Source organism: Aulonocara stuartgranti, assembly GCF_965226115.1.
Source record: "Aulonocara stuartgranti genome assembly, chromosome: 4".
Lineage (NCBI taxonomy): Eukaryota > Metazoa > Chordata > Actinopteri > Cichliformes > Cichlidae > Aulonocara > Aulonocara stuartgranti.
In genome coordinates, this window is record NC_138942.1 from 28,477,944 (window position 1) to 28,496,098 (window position 18,155).

The 18,155-nt window shown below is 39.3% G+C and overlaps 1 protein-coding gene across 8 annotated transcripts in view; it reads left to right on the forward strand.

Moving 5' to 3' along the window:
• Positions 1 to 18,155, forward strand: part of plppr2a (phospholipid phosphatase related 2a) — a 180,083-nt gene that overhangs the window by 110,860 nt on the left and 51,068 nt on the right. For all 8 annotated transcript variants that reach the window (XM_082531108.1, XM_082531110.1, XM_082531113.1 and 5 more), the window contains one exon: positions 878 to 1,005. In XM_082531108.1, the coding sequence (XP_082387234.1) occupies positions 913 to 1,005 (93 nt within the window). In that variant the 5' untranslated portion in view covers positions 878 to 912. The remainder of the gene's footprint in view (positions 1 to 877; positions 1,006 to 18,155) is intronic.

An 18,155-nucleotide genomic window follows, 5' to 3' on the forward strand; every position in this document is an offset into this window, starting at 1 on the left:
TAGAAGACACTCAACAATATTAGATAGAAAACCCCAACGAGTGTTTAATGACAAAGGGAAGGAAGAAATCCCCTTAAACAGACAGAGACAGCAGAACCAGGCTAAGGGACGGGCAGTCCTCTCCCATGAGGGGAAAGAGATAAGGGGAAAAACACGAGGACAGAGAGATAAGGAACTCTTCTCAAAACTGTAGGAACCACAACTAAGCCTGAAGTGTGAGAGCCAAGTGCTCTATTAGAATAATAAGGTACTACAAGGTCTTTAAGATATGATTATTCAGGACGTGTGGAAAGATTTTACATTCAATCCTAAATTTAACAGGGAGCCAATGAAGATAATTTAACATGGGAGAAATATGATCTCTAACTTCTTAGACAAATGAGCAAAATCATCAAAAATGACCTATTCTGAGAAAATCTTTGTGTGTTTCTCACTCTTATATATATTAAATCTTTAGATTTTGTGCAAATAGTATGAATGAAATGTATGACAGCACGCTTTTCCCTTTTTAAATTCAGACTGCAATAATGCAAAATAATATTTACTCACAGTCAGTGGCAGAACGTCAGTAAAAGGAAGACAAATGAATACATTTATTAAAAAAATCGAATGTAAATGATGGCTCACAGCATGGCTGGTGAGCTCATTAGAGTAGGTGTACTAATGTTAGGGCTTTGGGTACAATCTGCTCTTAGAGTTTGCAACAAAATAACAATAGAAGCATATGAAATAACAGCAAAAAAAAGACATCAAAGAAAGCTTCAGATCTATCCAAAGCTCGTTTGTCCTGAATGGATTTTACTTAATCTTGCACTCTGGGCATGACCTCAGGGCTGGCAAGCACACTCATCTGACTTACTCTCTCTCTCTCTTTCAGGATAAGGTGGTAGAAAGTTGGGCCTGTTCAGGGGGATGTTCAAAGAAACAAAGAGAGGGATGGCCGTGGAGGCGAAGCCGGGCGTGAAGAGCAGCAGCTCCATCGTTCCCTGCTTTCTGTTTGTGGAGGTAAGCAGTATGGACATGCTGATGTATGGCTTGCAGTTTCTGCACTAATCCTGTGTTACACTAGGAAGGAAAACGGTTTTCAATAGAACTGATGAAATCACCAGAAAACTCCTCACCTCACTTTGCAGATCATGCAAAAAGCTTGACCAAATCTCCTGTTTCATGCTGACTCCAGGTTTATCTCTGAGATTGCCCATCGTGTTAGCGAGGAGAGACCTGAGAAGTGACTCACTATTTAACGCCCAGCTTTAAGCGCTTTCATCTCTTTACATCCCTACAGGCTCAGCCTCAGCGGTAACATTTTTTCAGGCTCTCAACAGTGGAGTTTGGGACAGCTCAGCAAATTGCTGACATTCTCACTTTGTGTCACGCGCTCTGCTCTGTTCCAGCACCAGGGGAAGTGGTGGCTTGGTAAAGTGGCTACAGTTGTTCTGTGGCATGCTGAGGTTTTTTCCAGAACATTTGTGAACTGCATGATTCATCGAGGTAGTTGTGGATGTCACAGCAGAGACATAGTGGATTTTCAGCTGATGTACTGCAGGATTTAGGTTTGGGCACACCAAAGGTCATTTTCTGTGGCAGGCTGAAAATTTTCAGAAAAACACGCTAACATGCATGGACACACACACCGCTACATCCCTTGTGGAAAGGGTGCTCTACATTGTTTGTGAGAACAGTCAGACAGATGACTCAGAGGGCTGTGGAAGTCCCAGAGCTTTCACCCATTTGAAACTGAGGTGGTGAAAAGCACAAACTGGTGAGGTAATCAGACGATCTGCAATCTAATTAGACAAAGCTAGCGGTCCTGAAGCTCATTGGCTTCAGCTAAGCCAACCATCAGCTTTTTAGGGAGCAGTCTTTGCAGTTACAGATAAGAGAAGCTGTTTTCACCATTGCTTTCCAGGTGCAACCACAGCATCCTTTTGGATTTAAACATTAGGATTCTGTTTAGTGTTGACAATACATGTGCAGCGCACAGTGTATGTGCTGGATATAATTTGCACTTTATCTGCAGATGGGTCTCATTAAAGGAAACTTTGAACTAGGTGAAGTTTTTGAAATGAAATGCACCTCTCTAGAGGACACGGCAGAGTCGAAGAGTGAAGAAAACACAAAAACAGACATGAGACAAAACACAGTATGTGAGGTGAAAAAGACTGACAGTTGTTGTTTTTCCAAAAACAAGTTATGTCTTGTTTTGCCTGCTGATTTCTGTCAAAATTCATCCTTTCCTGCAGACATAACTCAGTCAGATCTAAACACACCCTTATGATGCACATTTTCAATTCAATGTGACAGTGTAATACAGTACTAGTACATCTCAGAAAATTAGAATAGCACAAAAGGGTTTGCTCCTTATAATTGAATTCAAAAATTAAACTTTATCACATTCTATACATGCACTGCATGTAAAGTGAAATATCACTTTATGTGTGAAATAAGTGAACTCATAATCCCAGTATGTTAGAATATTTCAATATCTCATAAAATCAACCAAAAAAGGATTTGCAATGCAGAAATGTCCAATTTTTGAAATGCTTGTTCATCCATACACTCAATGGGTGTGTTAGAGATCTGTTGTTTTCCTTTCTTCAGCTGTTAGTGCATTCATTGTTTTATATGTGGATGCAAGAGTAAGAAATAAAGGGGGATCCTGGTGTCCTTTTGCTGCCCTTTATCTGAACAGCTCAGCAAATTTGCGCTGTGCACCTACTGTACCAAACTGTTTCAAAGGGGGACCTGAATAATGTAGTTACACTAGCCAACTCCTTCATCAGGCTACCAATGAAACACTGGTGTCTTTGGTTATAATACACTCTAAAAGCTCTCCATTAGGCCACTCCGCCATATGCCTCCCACACACTGGTGCTCAGCCCTCAGGTCTCAGTCAATTCCCTTACTAACTCTTCATCTATGTGTGTCTGTATGTGTATGATTGCACTGTGATAGAGAAGCCTGGCAAGTAATCGAGTTGAAAGAAAGGAGGCCAGCAGCTGTTACCTGTAGAGGCAGAGTAGTGAAAAAAAGGGTTTCTTTGGCATGGGAGAGAAGCTTAAGGCTTCTAAAGCTATTATTTTATATTTATATATATCAAATTAAGCAACGTTTAAACAATAGAATGATTTAAATCTTGTATGGCACAGCTGCAAAGTTATGAGCTATTAGCCAAATTCATTACTGCATTGAAAATTACAATACTGGTGGAGCACTAATGAGGGACAGCAAACGGATTGTTTGCTAAGTCCTGCCTCCATCTAAATTCTTGAACTGTTAATTCTGTATTTAAGAATAACTGGCTCCCCATTTATGGCAACTATTGGTAGCAGAATTAATCCACCGCTGTAAGCTAGCTAATTAAGCTAACACTGTAATATTAAACAGGACTCATTTTGACATACATGTGAAATACTATATTGTAGATGTGCACCATTTAACATAACTTGAAATATAATAAACTAATGAAGACAATTTAATCATGTGGTCTTTTCACTGTGTTAGTAATGATTGGTCACTGATGCAGGGAGCATAGTATAGCTAGCAGTCTTGGGGAAGCAATTTTGAATTGGTACTTTTCTATACTCCTAGTTACTTCACTCAGACATCCTGTGCTTAAGTAGAAGTACAGATACTAGTGTTAAAACATACTCCAGTAAAAGCTGAAGTACTGAGTTAACTTCTATTCGAGTAAAAGTGTCAAACGTGTCAAACCGAAAGTAATGAGCCTGTTTTAAAAATGAAAGTAGAGATATTTGTTTAAAAATGTAGGAAGTAAAAGTAAAAAGTTGTCAGAAAAATAAATACTCAAGTAAAGTACAGATGCCTGAAAATTCTAACTAAGTACAGTTCGTTACCTCCCACCTCTGTTAAACATACTGTTTTAGGCTACTAATACATGGCACCTGCTTTTTCTTTTAATTCTCTTTATTTTCGTCTTTCGATTGTTGATTCTCTATTTGTCTTCACAGTTTTCTTACTTTACTTGTAGCCAGTTGAGTTTGCCCAGATTTACTTTTCTGCCAGAATGAGAGCTGTTTGTTTGTCTTCTCCATGACTGAGCATGGGTAAAGAAAGAATCCAATTGAGTTTTGGGATGGATATGAATTTCTTTGTCTATAATTGCAAAACAGGGCACAGGCCTTGGAGGAGAATGTGTTTTCTAAAAATCCTTCTTGTTTTGTTAATTTTCCGTCTGTTTAATGTTTTAGAATTTTTCCCCTGGATTCACTGAGCTTCATTATGTCTAAAGCATATTGAAAAAGTACACAGAAAATAACTGCATGTATGTATTTGTGGTTGTCAAGCTACAAACAGACTTTTGTTATTTGGAAAAGAAGTTTGGGGATTTTTTTCCTTCTTTTGACTAGATTGATGTGTTTTGTTTGATGATGATCTTTCTGTAAAATGGCAATGGGAATGACATGGCAGTGGATGATCTACTAAAACATTCATCCCTGATAAATGGTAATACTAGATGCAGAAATACTCTAGAGATAAATAGTGTTTACAAGTCATTCTACAGTTAGACATACCCTTACAACAGACTTATATTGATGCAAGTTGGAAATCACAGCACTGAGTCACTGTATAAACTGGGTTGTCTCATTACTGATACTGTTGCTAAGCAGACAGAAAACATCACAGAGCTTTTTTTCTCTCCCACTGCTTTTTAAGGGTCGAATTTCTTTTGAGGCATCAAAGTTGGTTGTTTTTTTTTGCAGAACAGTGGTTTTCTAACTCTTACGTCTAAAATATGGCATTAGAAGGTGCCTTCTAAGCAAGCAAGGAAAAAAAAACTTACCAGAGTTTTCTTGCCCAAACTTCCATATATTATGACAGCTGCTGTGTGGTTTAAATTCAAAGACACAGCTACAATAACAAACCCATTGTTAGTTCAAAGAGTCCAAGTTACATTCATAATTTTACCTGGATGTTTTCCATGCATTCAAGTTCCCAACCCTGGAGCTTCTCACTGTAAATTGACAGTGTTAACTATCGAGCCTCTACACTGCCTTAAATAACATTACATTATTGATTGTGAGGTGCTTTAGCAGTTTATGTTGCAGGGGATGATTCTTGGAGATGACTGCATATTCTGTGATTGTCAAGGGTTTGTGTTGCTACTTCTCTGGATACTACAAGCTGCCTATAGCATTTAGTAATGTGACATGGACATGCAAATGAAATCAACAGACACTACAGATTTCAACGGCTCTTAGCCAATCAAGAGGTACGAGCATGCTTCCAGAGACAACGGCCAACTGTGACTGAAAGGATAAATTCAAACAGGAAGAATTCTTGATGACAGAATGTAATTTGAAATGCAAGGACAGACCTCACTCTTACTTTGGTAGGTTTTAATTCATGTTTATTCTTAGTTGTCACTGGGCAACTGCTGCTCGCCATGCTTACCTTCACAGGATACTACTGCCATCCTGTATCCCAGTTTATTCCAGTTCATGGTGAATTTAATTCCTGTCTGAAACTGAAGAAAAAAAAAGAAAGAAAGAAAAGACAACAAATAAATTCTTAATCAATTACTTCAAAAATAATGAATGATAATGATTACCAGCCATGGTGAGTAACCACAATTATTGCTACAGTGCCTAATCTGCTTACTGACCCATAGGAAGCAGTGTGAGCAAACTACAGTTACTATTTCACAAATAGGTTTCCAGGAGTTGTTTGGCTGGTTAGTTGGGAAGTAGTAGTTACTCACTAACCAGTCATAGAAAAATGGATAAACAGAAATACTGAGGCCTTTGATAAATGAACAGAAACTTGTAGCTTTAAAAAGCATTTTCAGATTGGATTTAGCTAACTAACACACCATTGAGAAAGGGCTTGCTATGGGCAAAGTAAAAGTTCTTTAATACCAGAAATATTTTTTGCTTTTACACCTACTGCTTCCTAAAGGCAACAAAGAAGAATTCATGTTTAAGGCACTTCCCCATTGTTTTCACTTTTCAGACTGTCCAGCTTTTATATTGTCAAACAAACAAAAGACTGTGGTTTAACAGAGTTCTTCTGGATGTCATAATATGGGAGTTGGATGCGCAGATCAACTATTACATTGAAACCATCAGTTTGGTATTGTATAGCTCTAACCTGTCATCGCACAGACATGGGACCTCTAAGGTTGCCCTGTCGTATCATCAGGAACAAGCAGCAGAGATTTTCAAATCTCAGGGTTACAGGATGGGGCGTGCAACCCTGAGCAATAATTAAGCACCTTATGCGTTACAGTGGGGCAAACCAGTGTAGTGAGGAAGCCATGGGGGTGTGTTATTAGTGTGAAGCATGTTTAGACTGGGTAACATCCACATTGATGCCAGCACCTGAGGATTCCTGGCAGAGCACTGCCCTGTAATGTGCCAATCAGTGTTATTTATTTCTGCTGGCAGTAGTTGTAATGTTGTTGCTAAGTGATGTATATTTTTAAATTGCATAAATGAAGAATGTTAATAATTTCTCACTGTCCTGCAGTAGGAACAGGTTTGACAATACCTATCAAACATGTCCCTCCACATCTTTAGTGTGTGTGTGTGTGTGTGTGTGTGTGTGTGTGTGTGTGTGTGTGTGTGTGTGTATGTGACAGTGATCCATACCAAGCCAGAAGGACCTGCTCTTTTATTGAGCCCTACACACCTCATCAGCAGTTACCATGGAAACCAATCAGCCAGACTCATTCTCCGTCTGTGCTCTTTTTCTTCTGACTCCTTTCATCCTCTGTGCCCTAATCACAAGTCACAACCTTTTCTATCAGTGCTACCCACTCAGCCATCTTGTTCTGTGTGTCTATTCTATCCCCTCCATTTTGCTCTGTCATTTCCCATTTTTCAGTGTGATTCCCTCCCTGCTAGCACTTATCTTTGGTCTCTGGTTCTGGCAGGATTTCTCCCAGCCATTCACAGCAGCACAGATATCAACATCACCTTTCATTAATTTCAAATTAATCCTGTTTTACCGTGTTCAATTCTATCTTATCGTCTCTGCTCCTAATCTAATCCCATTCTGTAAAGGCTGGAGATAAGAACTGTTTTAACCTTTGTTACCTAAATATCATATTTAAAAATATATTCTGTGGACATTTTTTCTATTTGTTATCTGATAGGTGATACTTTCTCTACCTCTGCACCTCAAAAAATAGTCTTTGCCATTCGGAGAGACACCAGCAAATTTGCTGTTTAAACAAAACTTTTGTTCAATGCTAATCTACTGTGTGGTTCAGTGTAGAGGTGTTTTCGATTGTGAAGAACAGCTGATTACTCTTATCTAAACCAGTGGAGCACCAGATATAAAGTCACATTCTGCCAGTTTAAATGCTTTTTACAGGTCTCCTCACAAGTTGAACTAAACTGTTCAGTCTGACTTCTGACATTAAAATGTGGTTGCTGTGTTAAAAACGTACCTTTTGCCTTTTCATGCTGCTATTATTTAGGACAGCTAATTGTATAATTTGTCCTTTTGGGGTGTAGGAGTCAAAAAACAGAAGTGTTCAAAGGCCAAAGTAGTTTTGAGCCTTAAATCCTGAGCCTTAAAACTATGATTGTGCATTTCCTTGAGACTAATAAAAACAGAAATAAGATGTCCAAATACTCTAACCCATATCATGGCAATAAAATAAGCTGTGTAACTACTGCTTACATAAAAACCAAGAGGATAAGTAGCAGCCAGACACTGCTAATTAAATGCACTTGATTAACTGATTATCAGCAAGTGGGAGCTCCTCAATAAAAGCAGACATATTGGCAGTTTGCTGGTCTGGAGCACTCAGGTGTTTGTGAGAACAATGCCACAACCTACCTGGGAATGGATGCCCCAAATTCACCCCAAGTTCATACTGTGCAAAGAAATTGTGAAAAACCCAAGAGCTGTGTGTCAGACATGTTAGCATGTTAAGTGTTAAAATCCACGACAATTTAGTTAAAAAATGTATGACAAGTATGACTTGTTTGAAAGGATTGGTAGGAGAAATTCTCCTCTCTTCAAGAATAAAATGACAGCACTGTGAAGTTTGCCAAGCTGCATCTCAACTAACCACAAGACTTAGGGAATGATGTCTGCTGGCCAGACAAGCCTAATGTGACGATGTTTGATCATAACACACAGCAACACATTTGGTGAAAACCAAAACATGGCATATCAGCACAAACACCTCAAGCCAGCTGTCCAAGCATGGTGATGCAGGGGGGAAGATTTGAGCTTGTTTTCAGGCCATAGAACCTGGCACCTTACACTCACTGAGTCAACCATGAACTCCTCTGTAGAGTCAAATGTGACAGCTAAAGCTTGGCCCAAACTGCTCATGCTATAGGACAATGATTCCAATCACAGCAGCAAATCTGCAACAGAGTGGATGAAAAAAAGAAAGAATCATGGCTCCACAATGTCCCAATCAAAAATCCAGACTTTAACTCCACTGAAATGCTGGAGTACAGCTGTGCATAAATTAATGCCTCGATGGACTGAGGCAATACTGTAAAGAAGTCATTTTCATGCCCTTGTTAAGGTTAAAATTAGGATGTTAGCCATAGTTAAGATTTACCATGAAAAATTTTCACATTTTTGAAAGTAAACCTTCATTTCTGTGGTATATATACATCCGTTCCTTTGGTGTTGCCTCTCAGTCTGATGATTTACAGGCAAAAATGTCTCCACCAGAGGGCACTGCTGTAACACAGCTAAAGCTTTCCTGCAAAATGCAGCATTAACTATTTGAACTTTGATCTTTCACATAGTTTTTATTACTCAGTTTTCTCTCTTAATTCACTTTGACACACAGCACATAAAAACAAAAAAACTCTTGAATGTGTCACACACACGCACACACACATCGGTCTCAGAAGCCTCATTAACACCAGAGTGACATGCAGAGATTAGACAGAGAACACTTCAGCATCACATCAGTGTCTTGAGCTGCCTCCTCAGCTGCTATAAATAGGCCAGAGTGTTTAATGGTGGATAGCTGATAGCTTACCAAGTCACACGAAGTCTCCCGGTGTAGCCAACCACATCTCTTCCCCACGCAATCAAACCTTTGCATGCACACAAGGTCAAATGTATGGAGAATGAGATAGACAGTCAATAGCCAGAAATACTGAGCTAACTGTTAAATCCGCTCAAACAAAGGCAAACGCTGACCCACAAAACAGATGCTGTAATGCTGTATCTTGGGTGTGATCAAGCGAATCATACTAGATGACTTCTTTTATAGTCCATCTGGTTAACTCTATAAGTAGAACTCACAGCACAATGCTGTGCTCTAGCTTTAATTTCTTTTATTTTTTGTGCAAGTTCGGTGGCTTAGCTGTAGTTGAATGAGTGTCTTATATGACATATAGATTGTTCTGAGACCTTAGCTAGTAAAACTGAATGTGTTATTGCCTTATATGACTGACAGATTCACCAGGTTAGACAATGCTATTTTGACAGTGAATGTAATAAAGATGATATGAAAAGACCAGCAGAAGGTTATGGTTTGTTGGCAGAGCAATTTAGAGCTGCTTGATTTTTGTGTCACCGTGTCTGTTTAAAGCTCTGTGCTGTGAGGTTACCTAACCTGTATATATTAAATCAAAAATCTCTTCAAAATGTCACAATAACAACCAGGATTTTCCCTTAAAGGACAGATCTGGTGTTGCATGTTGTATCTGTATTCAGAGAAGATAATGATAGACAGTACAGGCTTTAGTTTGAAATCTATGTGTTTATGGGAATCGGCTCAGTGACAGATTAATAAGACAAACATTGTCAGGATGCAGCTACAATTTTTAGAGAATAAGCAGTAGGTGATATTCATGACATTTGTTGACAATGAAGAAAAATCTCAAAAGATGCATTTTGTTGAGTGATCACTTGTGGCTGATCCAAAAGCAAGCCAAAACTCGACAACACTAAAAATGCTTTATGGTGTGGTTGTTAACCTATTTCACTGTGAAAGATTCAATGTTTGAGACCGGGAGGAGACATAAACCCAGTCTCAGAGGGTGACAAGCTAGTGTACTCCTAGTGTTTGTCCCGAGATGATACGAAATAAATGTGAGGGTTAAGGCAGGAATAGAATGCCAAACCAAACAACTGGATCTATCTGCATTGGTAACCCCTTGGGAAATAGGTGAGCAGCCACGTCTTTTGAAGCATTTTTATAATAGAGTTGTAACTCAAAAGCTCAAAAGGGACTGATCATACTGCTGACTACTAGAACTTTATGTCTCAGTTTGGGAAGTGAAACTCTAGTATTTCAGTCTGTTACTAATATTACTAGTGTGTCTGTCCATTGCACTCATACAGTTTATGATTGCAGACTGCTAACTAAGTTAGCTACTTTTAGCTGAAAATATTAGCTTCACCCCGTGAGTAGATTGTCGGTTGCAGTCAACTGAATTCTGTTTTTCTACTCCTCCCAATTGAAGTGCATAGTCCTAGATAAAGTTGGCTACTGTAGGACAAACAACTCTGAGTGCAGGCTAACAGTCCAGTGTTGACCTGAGCTGTCAATATGTGTCCACATTGATTTACTCTGTTGGAGGCTGTAAAACTTTGTGAAAGCTGCCCGATTGTTGAGGATAGTCTGAACTTTTCTCTCAGTAAAGCGCTGCTGTTTTGCTGACGCTAGCTGCTGTCAACTAGCAACTAACAGCAGCTGTTAGCAGCTGTTAGTTGCTGTTAGTTGTCGTTAGCTGGCATTAGTAAAAGTTTGTTTGAAGTTGATCTAAGATTGTAGGACTTGGACTCTTAGAAAATAAACTTTGATACAATATGAGACACAGTACAGTTTGATTCGAACTGTTTACCACAGGGGAAAATTACATTTTTAGCTCACGTTAGGCTAACATTAGCTGACATAACAATAACTTATAATTTACCAGCTGCTCTTTTTTAGCAAGCTGTCTGGAGACGGGAGGGTCACTTCTCTAATCTTTTGGCAATAAGTGATTGTAATTGTGTTATGCATTTTTTCCAGTGTCAGAGCCCCAGTGTCATATTTTGAGGCCAAATTAACTCAAATTAAAATTTCCCTCCTAAGAGTTATATTCACCTCCACATTTAACTTGGTCTCAGTCACATACTTACAATACAGTTAGGGGGAATGGCGATGCCTATTCACATTTTTTCCTATTAAATGAACTCAAAACGTAAGTGAAATTTATACGTATTTATTTATAGATATTTCAGTCTCCAAGAATCATCAAAGCAGGAACCAAAATGTTATACTAGTCCATAAACCAGTGGCTGGCAATATGGTAGCTACATCCACCTTTTATTTACAGTTTGTGCTCTGGTTGAAATAATGCATGGTAAATTTAGCAATAAAAAATATTCTGATGATTCATCAAAAAAGAAGGTAAACCAGCTACTGTAGTCGGAGTGAGTAATACATAGACTGCACACTGTATAACTTGGCAGACAAGGAGTTAGGAGCTTGCGGCAGATTGTGGGCTGGTAATAGCTGTTTTGCTGCAGTGTAATCTCTATATTTTGTATACACAAGGTTTCCCCGTGGAGATACATGCACTGCAGAGGTGGATTTCTTGCTGCACCAACGGCATGCAAAGAGGTGGATCCCCAGCAGCATGCATGGTTGTACATGCACAGTGTTATCTATTAAAAGACTCCTACAAGGCAGTTTACATGGTGACTGGTATGCAGTGAAATAAGAGCACTAGGAGAGGTGTTTTCTTTTTAAAGTGTGAAAAAGAGGGCTGGATTGGAGGATGATTAAAGCAGTGCTTGCTCCTCTCATCTCTTTTTTACTGATCCCATTGGACTCCTTTTCCTTCAGCCCTTTTTTTTTTTTACAGCAGAATGTACAAAAGCTCCCACTCTTGTATTCTCTTCACATCTGTCCTAACCCTACCTGCCCATAAACAAACGCACACACATACTCACTCGGAGATGGACTGAAACTCTCTGGGCGGCCCTCTCCATCACCAGCTCACCTCTTCGTCCTGCTCTTACATTCACACGCACTATTTCAGTCTGCTCCCATCATCTTCCCACCCTCTCTCGTTCCCTGAACACCTGTTTTTCTCCTTCCTCTATTTTTCCTTTCGTCTTCTGGGACTTGCTAAATGCACCGTTAGTTCTTTCTTTTTCCAGCTCCCATTGCTCCACATTTTTCACTCTTGATCACTCTGCCTAAACTTTTCAAATTTGTACTCTCGTTCTCATTCAGCTGCAAAAACCTGACAAAGCAGGGCCATTTACTCTGCTTACAATGCCTATTTGTCACATTGGAATATTTGTATAGATTAGGTGCTCAAGGCAGCTCGAACTATTATTGCTTTAATATAGCTGTTTGTCATCATTTGAGCAAAATATCAAGAGAGTACTGGTGCATGGTACAGAGTAAGGGAGGAGGAGACAGCAAATGTATTTTCCTGTCTGTCCATCCAGGTATCTGTATGAAAGATAATATTACAACCAAATCAGATGACACACTGGATCAATCTGCACCAAACTTAGATATAGTCTCAGAAAATTTTATGGAGCAATGCTGGGCAGACCATGTTCAGACAGAATCGATAAGAGACAGCTTGGCAGAAGCTGCTGAATCATTAGTTGTTAGTGGTGAGGTTTAGTGACTCGCTTCAACTGTTGCTTTCACAGATACAACACAATTACACAAGACTGAGACACCGTTTTGACATAGGCACTAAATGAAGCTGCAGATGAGTTTCAATTTTAAGTTCTTGACATGAATTTTGAAATAGGAGACAAAGTTCTTATTGTTACCTACAGTGAACCTTAAATCAAAGTCACTCCAAGAAGCACTATGATATAATATAATAATGTTGGTGTGCTGGTGTTGTCACCAGTCCCTGGGGAGGACCTAAAAACTCTGGTAACCTTTTTAGGTTTTCCAGATATGCAGACACTGACTTCTTGAGGTCAACTTGTCCTGCATTTCGGTGGCTGATAATCACGGTGACAGTGTAAGTTCAAGTGAATAAGGCTCCAATCATGCATCCAGCTGTGGGTAGGGAAAAGCTTGTATTCCCCAACTGTTTGTGATTGCTTTGGTTGCTAGCATATTGCTGTGGTAGTGACGAACTTGTGTGCAAACACTGACCAGCTACTCTCCGAGCTGTTGTGAAATCATGAAAAGTGCAGCAGACAGCAGAAATGGACACTGCTTTCAAAGTAAACATTTTGCTTTTATTTAAACACACATTGGCTGCAACACTTAGGAACATGTACCTTATTCAAATTTTACCACCACTGGCTGGCAAGTATTTGCAGACAAACATGATTGTTTTTTCAGGAACTGATCCCTTTAGTTGTGGTGAAAGGAACTCTTAATGCTTCTGGAAGAATGGTCAGAAATTCCCATAAACAGACTCCTAAACCTTGTGTAAAGTCTTCCACTGAGAGATGAAGCTGTCACAGCTGCAAAGGATAGACCGACATCATAATAGACCCCATGGATTAAAAATGGGATGTCACTCAAGTTCATATGTGTGTGAAGGCAAACAAGCACATATTTTAAGACATAATGAAGCTGCTGATCAGATGAAGGTGGTATCAGTAGAAATGTCTGTGTTACACAGACATTAATGAACCTTGATTAATATTTAGACCTGCTACTTCTCCTCAGCCATCAGCCTTACTTCAGCGGATACACCAGCAGTTCTGGGTGTTGATGGATTTTTTTTCCCGTTATTGATATTACTTCTGGCAAGAAGTGCATTCAAGTTTATCAGAGTTTTTAAGTAAATAAATTAATCTTCCTGCTGTCTTCAAACAGGGATGCCTTGCCTTCTTTGCCCAGCTGTTACTTTTCAAAATGAGTAGCATTATCCAAAAAGCTGTTGTAATTGTTGAAATATAGAGCTGTTGGGGCAGCATGGTGGCGCAGTGGTTAGCACTGTTGCCTTACCACAAGAAAGTCCTAAATTCAATTCCACCACCCTGTTAGTGTGGGTTCTCTTTGGCTTCCTCCCATAGTCCAAAGACATGCAGTTAGCTAGGCTAGGTTAATTGAAGAATCTAAATTGAGTGCAAATGGTTGTCTGTCTCTATGTGCTAGCCCTGCGGCAGACTGGTGACCTGCCCAGGGTGTACCCTGCCTCTCATCCTATGGTAGCTGGGCACGGCTCCAGCCCCCATGAATTGGATAAGTGGAAGAGAATGGATGGTACAAATATTAATGTAACAAATTGTTTATGCTTCACAAATCATCATGCACCATGCTGTATGCCCAGCTAAATGGAGTTAATTGTGGATGGTTAGCTGTTCTGTCCTGCATTTAGTGTGAATAGGATTCCTCTCACTCCGACTCTAACAGTGTGTAGTGGACCAGGTGCGAGCCCAGACTATTGTTCTAAAACTATAATGTGTAAACTGGTGATGTACTAAAACAAAAGTAAAGTTGTGGAGCGGTTAGCTTAGAAGAACTGCAGAGTCAGATCGTAAATGTCTGTTTCGAACCTCTTCAACACTTTAGGGCAGTAACATACAGTTTGTTTGCCAACTAAAAGAAGAAAAGTAAATTTCATCCTTTTGTCTCCGTGCAGGCAAACTTTTACAAACCTGAGCCCTTCATTCGTGAACACTTCTAGCCACAAGGCTTTTTAACAGTGTTGATATATAACAGGGTATACTGCACCAAATAAACTGGGTTTTTATTGTTTTCTCCCCCTTCTAGTTCCCTTAATGCCACTCTCAGCAGAAAGCCTCTATTGTATTTAGAATGACAGATTAGAATCAGCACAGACCGCTGAGCCATGAAGTTAGCAGCGGCTGCCTGTTAGCTTCCAGTTCACATAAAATAACACATATTAGGATGACATGATGGAAATCATCCGATGCGTAGAGCTAGGGTCATGGCCTTTCTTTTATTTAATCAAAGGCTGAGAGGAGAACCAAAGAAATGGAAGTGGGAGGGCGGCGTGTGGGTGGTGTTGGTGGTTGCACTGGCAACGTATTGGCTAGTAGGTGGTGTTTGGCTTCAAACCTAGGTGGTGAAACAAGCTCCAAATCCCAGTAAAAGAATTCAAGTTTACAGTCTTTGTGGGGGTTTTTTTGTTTTGTTTTGTTTTTTTTTCTGGAATGTGCAGCAGAGGAAACCAGATACACCAGTTGCTCAATAATTTATCACATTTTCTGTTCTGTGCAGTTTGTCATGGTGTGAAGCTCCTCTGCTTCAACACCGAAGAGCGTTACCGTTGAGCACCGTAGACGTGTTTTTGTGGCGTTCGCGGCAGAGCAGCAAAGCCGAAGCGCTGCTGCAGGTCTGACAAAAGCACATAGAGCTTACACATGTACACCCCAGTGAGACTTTGTTGTCGTGTTTCATATTTTCAACAAGGTGGCTGCTTTTTATGCTGACAGCACTGGGGATTTGAGACTATGAGATGGATTCCACAAAAAAAAAACCAAAAACACCTGAGTAGAAATGATACTTTTAAAAGACAAACAGTGAAAAAGAAAATAGAGCAGAGGTGGAGGCAGCAAGGTAATTTTGCTGCACCCCCAAGCTTTGCACCTGTTCCCCAGCACCCAGTCTGTGTTCTTTCACCATCATCGTCCAAACTCCTCTTTCAACTCTCTTTCCTGTTCCATTGTTTTTCAATCCCCTGCTACCCCCGCTACTCTTCTGGGCTTCCGCCTCTTCCTCCAGGACTCCTGACATGCTGGCCAGGTGCAGTGTAGCGTGTGTTGATGCAGGCCTCTTAATGGATAGCATGTGTCTGATGGTGGACTCCTGTGCCTCTCCTGAGCTTCTGCTCTAAATCCTCCATCTGTAAAACACAAAACTGCTCTTTTAGGTAACACAGCTTTAACAGCATTCAGGGAGACACGTGGACCTCCAGAGAAAGAGAGGGAAGGAGAACAACACAGGAAAGACAAGCTTTGATCGTGACCCTCGTTAGAGCGCTGTGGCTTTTACTTACACTGTGGAGACGTGGAAGTGCAAATCTTAACATTTATCAATCCTATCAGTCTGAACAACTAAACATTTTATTGGTAATCAAATCCGAGGCATTCTCTGGTTTACACTTTTTGTTAAATCTATCTGATTGATTTACAACCTTAACAGAAAGAGGGCAGCATGCTTCCAGCAAAAACGTCATTGCTGCGATGCGATTACGGAAACGAAGCACTCACTGATGTGGATGCAAGGAGCTGAAAGTGTACTCTTTAAATTCATACTATCACTAATGTAAACCTGCCATTTATGTCATATTTCTGCATTAATTCTGAAGTATTTCCAACAATACAAGTATTAATGTACAGTACTGTGCAGAAGTCTTGAGTCTCCCATCATTTCATTATATTTTGCTTCCAAGGAACCCGATATTCTTGCAAAAATTTAAAGTAAGCTGGACGAGTGCAGGAGAAACGTAGTGGCAGTGTCAGACTGAATTTGATTTTTTTTTTGTTTCAAACCATTGTCAATCATGTCTGTATTTATGGAGCAAGTCAGAAGTGTGAAATAAAACTGTGTAGCTTCAGTGACACTTCAGTGAAGTGTCACTGAAGCTGGTTCAGAAATGTTGAAGGGTGACAGTCAAAAAGTCATTACTAAGGTAGGAAAACAGAAAGAAAAGGCTGAAGTATACCAACTTACACAAGAACTATACTCAAAAATCAGTGGCAGCAGGTCTGATGGAGTGATGAATCCAAATTTTAAATGTTTTATTCAAACCGTTGTTGAACAAAGAAGTAGGAAAGAGATACAACAATGAGTAACTACACCCATCTGTGAAATCACAGTGGAGGCTGTGTCATGGTTTGAGGCTACATTTCAGCCAGTGGTGTTTCAGAACGAGGTGAAAATGATGAAATTATCAATGCAGAAAAATACTGTCACATTTTGATCCGCCATGCAATACTATCAGGCTTCATGTTTCAGCATGACAATGATCTCTAACATGCTGCCAAGTCATTCAAAGTCAAAGCATCAATGGAACAACATACACTGGAACAAACTGGACTCCCCAGAGAAGATTTGAGAACTACTTCAAAAGACTACTTAAAGAAATTACAAGATAGCTTGCCTACCTTTGTGTACCTTTGAAAAATTAATTATTTAAATGTATGTTTAAGGATGATTTCAAGTCAGGAAAATCCCAGGCCACAATGTATGGTTGAAACAGTTTTTTAGTGCTAAATTATTCCTATTTATATTTATTATTACAATATCATGATGATATGATGTATTACTAAACATATAATGTAAGATGTGTATTTCTATCTATCTGATAGATGTCTATCAGTGCCTCAGTGTGATGAATTTCCAGAACAAGAATGACTCAAAAATGTAAAAAACAAAAAATCAAACGTATTCACGTGCCTTTAGTAACATTTTCATGCACAGCCATCCATAAATCAGTGAACAATCCTGATATAAAACCACCAAACTAACCAAATCAATGTAGAAAAAAGAAACAAGCAAATAAAAACACTTATTTTCTCAAAGTTTGAGAAACTGGCATAATGGGTTTTGAAGAGATGGACATTATTGAAAATATAAAATACAATTTATTGGTCTTATTGGCCACAATTGAAGCCAAATTTACCCTTTTTCTGACACCTTTTAATACAGCACTTTATTCTATGAAGGTGACCACTTTATCCGCCTTCCATCTACACCTATGACCAGCTTAAATTACCATTTGAAATACATTTCTTTGGACCGTGAGTGAAACCCAGATCATGCTGAGAGAACCCACGCAGACAGAGGGAGAGCACAGAAACGGCACACAGAAAGCCTCTATCTGACCAGATGGTTTTAACCAGGAAACTCCTTGTTCTTAGGCAACAGTGATAACCACTGCTTTATACAACTGTGGGTTCTTGTACATTTTCTGTCACACAGTCCATGTTATAATTCATTAAGGATTGACTGCAAACATGTGCTCATGTCGACTTTTAGTGCTTAAGTGGAAGTACAAATAGCACGGTCAACAATATTATTATGATATTAATCACATTTTCTGAATGAACTATAGTGAAACATTGCAAGACAGTGCAAAAGAATTAACATCAATATTAGTTGGTTCACTGACATTAAAACAGCTAACTAGTAATTAATTTTAATATAGTTTCTTTAATTTTGCCTCAGTTTTCTATAGTAGCTCGCTGCTGGTAAAAATAAAACAAATAAAACACAAAAAATCAGTCAATATTTCCGCTTATTATCT